This window comes from Helianthus annuus, chromosome 12 (genome assembly GCF_002127325.2).
Source record: "Helianthus annuus cultivar XRQ/B chromosome 12, HanXRQr2.0-SUNRISE, whole genome shotgun sequence".
In the NCBI taxonomy this organism is placed as follows: domain Eukaryota; kingdom Viridiplantae; phylum Streptophyta; class Magnoliopsida; order Asterales; family Asteraceae; genus Helianthus; species Helianthus annuus.
Window position 1 is genome coordinate 15551409 of NC_035444.2, and position 9397 is coordinate 15560805.

The 9397-nt window shown below is 34.1% G+C and overlaps 1 protein-coding gene across 1 annotated transcript; it reads right to left on the reverse strand.

Moving 5' to 3' along the window:
* Positions 1-308: 308 nt before the first annotated feature.
* Positions 309-3734, reverse strand: LOC110904580 (auxin-induced protein 22C). The gene is made up of 3 exons (XM_022150423.2): positions 3309-3734; positions 2123-2198; positions 309-622 (listed from the first exon to the last, which is right to left on the reverse strand). The coding sequence occupies exons 1-3, from the start codon at positions 3622-3624 to the stop codon at positions 574-576; spliced, it is 441 nt and encodes a 146-aa protein (XP_022006115.1). The 5' UTR covers positions 3625-3734; the 3' UTR covers positions 309-573.
* Between the last annotated feature and the right edge of the window lie 5663 nt (positions 3735-9397).

The following is a 9397-nucleotide window of genomic DNA, read 5'->3' on the forward strand; positions in this document are numbered from 1 at the left end:
TGATGATGATGATATCCGTGTCATTAATATTGTTTGAAGCCATTAGAAATTTTTTTGTTTGTAAAAATATTTCTTAGAATTATAATGATTAGCACATACATCATACATGTTAATTAATAATCTATAAATGCTAGAGTATAGCTTTTAAATTCATCTTTCGTATGGAATTCGAACCGATCAAATAACTTATCTTCTATAAGAGTCGAGTTTGTAAGATTTGTGTAACAGGTTAATTTCCTCTTAGCCTTTGTTTTGGGTTGTATGTATGCTTTCAATAACATGTTAATTTCCATTGTACATAGTTCAAGAAATGAAAAAAACTGACGTACAATCATTATGTCATTGATACAATCAATGAGATTAACATTCTTGACTACGTACGTACATATATAATAGCCTCATCACCAACTTTATAGTAACCTAATTAATAAATAAACATACGCTTATGACATTATTATTAATTAATTAAAACAAACTAAAGATAATTCATTCTTCATAACGTAGATTTCAGTCTTTACTCAGCAATCAGCATGCGATATTCAATCATCAAGTTTTGGTTTGAGGTCCACCATCCTATACCCGTTTCTTCATTCTTAATCTCTTGCATGTTTCTGTAAACATCCTGTAATTTCAACTCCATCGTTAGATTATATGTGTATATATATTGCATGGTATGTACATGGGTAATTATGTAATTTCATTACACATCTTTCACCTAATTAAGTACTGTACTACCCTCATATCTTATGTTTAATTTGTTTCTTTCTAGAAATATATAAGATCTAAAACACAAACACTATAATTCTGAGAACTTTCACCAATAGCAAGATCCATCGCTTAGCCCTCAATGATACCAATAACCAGAGCATTGGCGGACTTAGGAATTATTTGTTGGGGATGCGGATAAGGGGTTCAACCACATTTTCAAAAGGTGCCGTAAGGTTTTTTGCCTAAAAAATACACTAATTTTTTTTTTTATTTCAAGAGGTGCGCCCGCCCACCCAAAACACTAAGTAGGTCCGCCCTTGAACCAGAGATGATCTGTTGTCGGTGATTCCTAACATCTATTTAAAAAAAAAATATTTTTATTGTGGATTAAGTTGTTTGCTCTATTACATGGACATTCAGGGGCAGACCTATTCTTAAGGGTTGGGGGCGGCCACCCCATGTAAAAACTAGAAAACTTTTTGGTGTATTTTCAGGCAAAAAAAATTCGATCGTCGCCCTTAAAAGTTTGATTTACCCCCTAGAAACTAAATAATAGGTCCACCACTATGTATATTGACATTTTCTTTAGATTTTATATAATTCATTGGTGATCATTAATAGCTTTTCGTTTTTCTAGTAGGATATTACAACTTTTATGTTAATTACTCTTTAGGTCAATCTCTCAATTGACAGTGCACATGATCTGATTTTATAAAATATTGTTATCATGATTTTATATAGTTGTTAAATTAAGCAAAATATCAATTTATTAATATTATTGCTAACTTTTTTGGGCAACTTGTATCATGTGCTTATGGCATACTTTTTAGGGTTCATTTATGGTATTGATGAAAACCATAAATTTAAATGGAAATCACACATGGTACTATAAGTTAAGGGTGAACGGAGTGGGGGCGGTAACCCACTCAGTATCGAACCCAACTCCACCGCCAACCTTTTTACCGAGCAAATGTTACCGAAATGGGGGGCATTTTCGGTCAGTGGTCACCGATTCGGTGGGAGTGAGGGAAGGGGGAGAGAAATGAGTGTGTGGTGGGGTCCATTTATTCTCAACCAATCACGCATTTTTCCTTTTTTTTAAATATTTTACCTAAACCTCATTAAGTAAACCACCGCCAACTTTTTTAAGCATTAGGTAAACAAATTAGGTGACTTGACATGTCGTTATGTCACTACAAGAAAAACAGAGTTTTAGCGGCGACAATTGTATTGAGTGAATTGAGAGTTTACCTATTTGGAATAGGTAACCACTCCCCTATAATACATGAAACTATTGTATCCGGTAGGGGCTGTGTACGACTATGTACAAATATTTATTGCATTATAAATAATTAAATGACAATAAATAAACTTTAAATAATAAAAAATATATATATAAAATATAGAAGCTTACTCCCATGGGACGTCCCCCACAAGCATCCAATCTCCATCCTTGTCTTCATATATTGGTGTGTACTCACATTCATCACCTTTTTAAAGAACAAAAAAAAATTATTATCATCATATCCACCTCACTTTTGACTATAGTTAAAGGGATTGTCGGAAACATTGTATTTATTGCATATGAGAATAGTACATAAAATAATTATCGGATGTAAATTCAATCTCACGTCAGTTTAGGAAAAAAACACATGTTTATTTATACGTTTATGGTTGCTTTACTCTCTCTAATGTCAATTGATTTTAGAGAGAAACACTATTTAGTTTTAAATATTAGACAAGTAGAGCTACGGTTAAGTAATTAGTTATATCAAATATCAGAGCAATGGTTTAGGTCTAATGCTACAACCGATGCACGTGGATGGCGTACACATTGTATGCCTTAACTCCTTGTAAAAATCGATCCAAATGGCTTGTATTAAATGTCTTTCTAAGGGTGGATTGTTGGGTGGAGATCGATCCGATCTCACTCTCCATGCAATCTTATTACTCATTCAACACGTGTAGTAAAACCAAATTTATATAATCGGTCCTATCAATTATATAGATGTTTTTCTGATAGGGGTGAATTGATCCGAATCAACATAAAACCAAATTTTACTCATTCAACACGTGTAGTAATACACAGGGTTTTTAACCTAATTTGTATATATACACGAACCATAGTTTACAATAGATGATTTAGAAAAAGATAGAACGCATAAAGTAATCAAACTTAAAAAAAATATGAAATTAATACCTGTTCATAATGTTAGAACTTTAAAATACATAACTAAATAAATATGTTAAAAAGATTTAAATGGAAAATGGGTTATTGTAAAAGTTCTGAATTATGCATGGCAAGTATGTTTTTTAGGTCTTACAAAAACTTGTTCATAAATTACTCAAAACAATAAGTGACATTTGATTATGTCAATTGTTGTACGTTTACACAATTGTAAACGTACATTTGTAGGAAATTTTGGTAGGAATAGTAGTAGGAAATGTGTAGGAAATTTTGGTAGGAATAGTAGTAGTTTTCTAGTAGTGCAACCCGCTAACCTAACAAAATTGACATGATGCATGTGATTAACCTGCTAATTAATGAACACAAACAATTATTTAATATCATCAAAAAATACAAGAGAATGAAAACCTACCAAGACCAAAGAGGTTCTCAAGAGCCCTAATGAAATCCGAATACCCTTTGAAACCATTAATATCAATCTTGCGAAGAAATGGCGCGCCATCCATGCTTACTTTCACATACATCTTGATTATAGCTCTCTTTCTATATGAACAAACCGGCGGCCATCCCACCGCGACTCCCGTATTTCTATTTTTCCCACCACCACCGTCATCACCACCAAGAATATCCAACAACACCCTCTTTTTCTCTTTTTTCTCTCCACCACCGCCGCCCGGTAACCCTAGACGGAGCTCAGTCATCTCAAGCCCAAGCCCTTCTGTTGCCATGTTTTGTAATTAGGGTTTGTGTTCTTTTGTAATATAAAGAAGCAATGAGTTGTGTTTGTGAGCAATGCTTGTTATATATAGGTAAATATGATTGACATTAGAGAGGACATGGGGAGGACAATCATGTTACATGTCGGTCACATGAGTTACAAATGTGGGGTAGGGTGTAGGTTGGATTGGGGCAGAGGGGTGGGGTTAGGGGTGTATACATATAACTATATGTATTCCAACCAACAAGACACTAAAAGACCGGCAAAGATATAAAAAGAAGGTTGGATATTAGGCAAGATCGTAGGGCTAAAGATTTTCTTGATTATTTGGTGGGATTAGATTGTGGCCGTGTGATGTGGGTTTGTGGGGACAAACCATGTGGTTTTTGCCTTGTTAAACCGGGAGTAGACTTGGACTATATATATATTCATACGTAGTTATTCACACCAATCATCACTTGATTAAAAAAATATTAACTTTTAGGACCTTTTTCACTTCAAGTTATATAATATATTGGACGTTATCATCACTTTGGAAGTTTAAAATATTAATATATTGTTGAATGTCTTTTGTTGTTTCTAAACAAAAAAAAAATATGTTGATACTGTAGCCCTACTATGTTGCTTTTAGAATGGAGGAATTATTGGTATGTGGTAATTAGTTGGATACTATTATGATGTGGTGTTTGTTGTTATTAATTATGGGTGGGGGTTGTTGTGTTAAGAGGCTTGAAAATTCTAGCTCATATATTGTTTAAAGTAATGTGTGGTCTTTTATTAGGAGTATGAGAAGCCTCTTTGCTTGTAATATTGATATACAAACAAACTGCAATAGAGATTTCGTATGAGGCAACATACCCTTTTCATGGCGAATCGGAGAATTTTGAGTGACGCTACTAGAAAATTACTATTATTCCTAACAAAATTTTCTACACATTTTCTATGAACGAAAATGCCGACATTTTTCGTGAGAAATAAATAGGAGAATTCCAATGAAACATTTGTGTGGGAAAGGAGTAGGAAAATTCGTAGGAAATGCGTCAGAAAGTGATTACTCACGAGTAGAATTCCTACAACCCATTTTCGTGGGAAATTTGTGAGTAATTGCAGTTACCCACGGATTTCCCATAGAAATTGACATGAGAATAGTAACAGTTTTCTAGTAGTGTGACAGTTAAAATATGTTATCTATTGATTAGAGAAATATTTTCTTGAACAACTAAAACAACATTGTGTATGTAATTGTAAACATGGTGTATTGATGTAATTAGGGTTGTGTGTGTAATTGTAAACATGTTGTATTGATGTAATTAGGGTTTACAATAAAGAGAAGGTTATATAGTAATCACATTTACACAATAAGCCCCTCTAGTTATATTTACATGATATCAACTCTAATTCAATCTAATAACATCGTGTCTAATATTCCCCCGCAAACTAAGGTCAGCAACAATATGTATCTTGAATCATAAAACTGTAATATGTGAGTAGGTAGAGTTATGGTAGATATATCTACATTTGATCTTTTATATATAATATCAACTGATATTTAATTTTTTTCTTGATGTGTAACCTTTTTCTCGTACAAAGTGAAAGTTAACTTCAATATGCTTTGTTCTAGCATGGAATACGAGATTTTTGGAGAGGTCTATAGCACCAAGGTTATCAAACCATAGAGTTAGGACAAGAGTTGTGTCTGTCAGAAGTTCTTTCAGCAAGTCTTGTAACCATGTAAGTAGAGTCATTGTGTCTAGTAGAGTTTTGTATTTTGATTATGTGGAGGACTGAGAACTTGTTTTCTGTTTTCTATTTTCATGCGATCCAAGATATCTGGTAGAACCCATATATATGGAGAATCCCCCATGAATCGACGGTCATCCGGGCAGCCAACCCAGTCAACATCTGAAAAGGCACGGAGGGTGGATGAGCCCTGCTAGTAAGCATTAGTAGAGTCGGGGCCCTAATGAATTAGTAACCCATAATCAATTGTGCCCTTTTAGATAGAGAAAGATGTGTTTTGCAGCAGACCAGTGGTTTTCTATGGGAGCATGCATGTATTGACGGACTTTGTTAACTGCATAAGTGACGTCTAATCTGATACCAGGCTAAAACACCTTTGTGTGTCTATAGTAAATATGTTATATTAATGTAGTTAGAGTTTACAATGAGTAGGGGTTATATACTAATCACATTTGCATAATACCCCTTTTAGCTATAGTTACGTAATATCAGATCTTATGCACTCTAGTAACATTGTGTCTAATATGAATGAGTTATGGACTGGAAATTGAAAGCTAGAGAAACAATTTCTAATGTTGTACCCCACGCAAGGAAATGGTGAATGAAATGTTACAGCACTAGTTTGTTACAAAGCTAATTATAAACATTTAGATATGTTTTATTATTGTGGTAGTTGTAGAGAATACAAAGCCTAAATACCAAGTTAGAAGAGTGGCAAGCAGCCTTAGAGGGAATAAGGTTTAAGGATTAGTCACTTTAAGACTGAGTACCTTTACTTGATTTCAGTGGCGTATGTAACGAGGAGATACCCATATCACTATTGAGGGTCAAGTGGTTCCGCAGACCACTAATTTCAAGTAGATAAGACCATTTGTATAAATGGATGGTGAGATAGATAGCCACGTAGCCCACCACATCCACGTTGACTGTAGTTAATGGTGAGCGACAACTTGGGTATTGTTCGACAAGAGGTTCCCGAATAAATAAAAGAGAAATTTTATAGGGTTGTAGTTAGACAAGATATAGTGTATGAGACAGACTGTTATGCCATCAAGAAGATACAAATGCAAAAGATAAAGGTAGAAGATGAGAATGCTAAGGTGGATGTGTGGCACACAAGGTTAGAGACGATAAGAAATAAGGCTTTTAAGGAAAAGTTGTGATTCCTAGTATTTCAGATAAGATAAAGGAGGGGAGGGTGGTTTTGGCATGTGAAAAGGTGGCGGACGCCGCCACCAATTAGAGCAGTGGAAATCTTCACTGTGGAAGGGCAGGAGAGTAAAGATACGCCCAATGATTTATGAGCGAATTAGGTAGAATTTGCTAGAGGTGTACCTCTCTGAGAACATGGTCCAGGATAAAAGTTCGCGAAGATGTAAGATTAAGGTTAAAGACTTTTAGAGGGGGGAGGATACATATGTGTCTTAGCTTTGTTTAAGATCTTAGTTCCTACACTTTAGGTGGACTTTACATGCCATCGTCTTCATTTATCTATGTCTATATGTTGTCTCATGATAGGTTAGTAAATGTTTTATATGTTTTTATTTTACAGTTTTACTATGTTACCTTTTCACCATTTTCTTTGTTATCCGGTAGCTTCCTACTTTTATATTAGTTCCCGATGTTTATTTTTTGAGCTAATAGTCTCTCTGAAAGCAGCCAATATATGCCTACATCTCATTCTCTTCAAACTCTATCAATAGCTTTATTATTTATGAAATTTATAGGACACCATTGCTATTGTTACAAAATGTGTTTCCTGTGTGGAATGTTCTAATGCTCCTATGTATTAATAATAAAAAAGGGTAAATGTTAAGATAGAAGAATTCATTTTCCACTTCATGTACTCAATTCACCATGATGAAAGTTCTATTGTTCTTGTGATATTATATGCTATCAATATAACACAAAAACAACCGACATGATTCAAACCTTGGACCTAATGTCACACTAAGGATTCAAATTGTGGACCCCATTACAAGTGGTGTGATTTTAACAATAGGAATGTGTGATCGTGTGATGAGATTGTTGATTTGTGTAATGAATGTGTGATCGTGTGATGAGATTGATGATTTGTGTAATATGTAATAATCTGTTTAATCAATGTATGTTAAGTGTGGGTAATCTGATACATTTGAATTACAGACGGGAGATTGTGGTTTCCTTAGGTGGGCTGATACTCCCATACGTCCAAGATGTAAAACGGTAGTTCCAGCTTTGGTACAAACTATCAACATGAAAGACAAAATGGCCAAAACCAAAGCTATGCAAAGTCACAAAATGGAACAATGCTTTAGGAATCAGTTGATTGTTTTTTGTTGTCTATCTTTTCAACTGTTGAAATGTAGTGGAATTATCTCATGTTTTCAAGTATTGAAATGTAGTGTAAAAACCGTTTGAAACCTTATAATGGATCTATGTTTAATTTTATTTATATGTTAATCTTTATGTTAATTTGTTGATTATTTTGATTAATATGTTCATTATGTTGATAGCATATACTCAATCTGAGGTTGAAAAAGAACTTGAACGTGTGGAAGAAAAAAAGAAGTGGTTGAAGATAACTTTTATAAGGACTACAACATGCCCGAAGAGCAGTTGCAACTAAGATATGCAGTGGATTACAACAATTTTGTAGAAGAGGTGGAAGAACAGTACAAAAGGATCCGGAGATGGCATATGATAGTGAGGTTTTGAAACAGGCTTTGGACTACGAAACCAAGGAAGAAGAGCATAACAATTGGTATCGTAATCCGTATGAAGGTGACCATGAACCAGAATATAAATGGTCAAATGACGATTATCATTGGAAATTATTTGCCTTTTTTGTAATGTTTGTATTAGATTTGTGTTATGTAATGGTTGGATTCTGAATTATGGTTGTAATGTTGAAATTTAGAAATGACAAATCTTGGTTTCCTTTGTTTCTTAATGTTAAGCCATAAGCATTTGTACAAGCATGTTTGACTTTCATAAGTCAAATTGCACATACATCTATTGACTCATATGCATTTGTACAAACTTGTTTAACTTTCATAAGCCAAACTTCACATACACCTATTGACCTATATGCATTGTACAAACCTGTTTGACAAGTAAAAGCCAAGCTGCACATCCACATTACCCATATGCATAGAACAATCCTATTTGACTTTCATAAGTCAAACTTCATATCCACATTACCCATATGCATTTGTAGAAGCCTGTTTGACTTTCATAATACACCTATTGACCCATATGCATTTGTACAAGCATGTTTGACTTTCATAAGTCAAACTGCACATACACCTATTGCTTATTGACCCATATGTATTGTACAAGCCTATTTAACTAGTAGAAGTCAAGTTGCACATCCACACTACCCATATACATAGAACAATCCATTTTGACTTTCAAAGTCAAACTTCACATCCAAATTACCCATATGCATTTGTAGAATCAGTGGCGGACCCATGAATTATTTGTTGGGGGTGCGGATGAGGTGTTTAACCATATTTTCAAGGGGTGCGGTCGGGTTTTTTGCCCAAAATATACACTAAATTTCTTTTTTCAAGGGGTGCGGCCGCCCACCTTGGCCAAAGGGTGGGTCCGCCCCTGTGTAGAATCATGTTTGACTTTCATAAGTCAAACTACACATCCATGTTGCCCATATGCATTTGTAGAATCATGTTTGACTTTCGTAAGTCGAGCTGAATATCCAAATTAGCCAAAAACAAATCTATACTATATAATAAAAGAAACCACTTTTGGGACACTTGTCATCATATTAGGGCATCTTTCATACATAATTATTATTTTAATTTAATATTTTCTAATTAATTATAGATAATCCTTCTACTAAATATTATTTAGTTTAATATCTTATGGATAATTATTATTTAGTTTAATATTCTTCTCATTTATAATATTTATAGTAAATTACGCTTTTGGCACCTATGGTTATATCACTTTTACCCTTTTAGTTCAAAAAAGAATTTTTTAACATCTGAGCCCCCAACATCTTCTTTTCTAACCCTTTTGGCCCTTAACACTAACCTCATCCA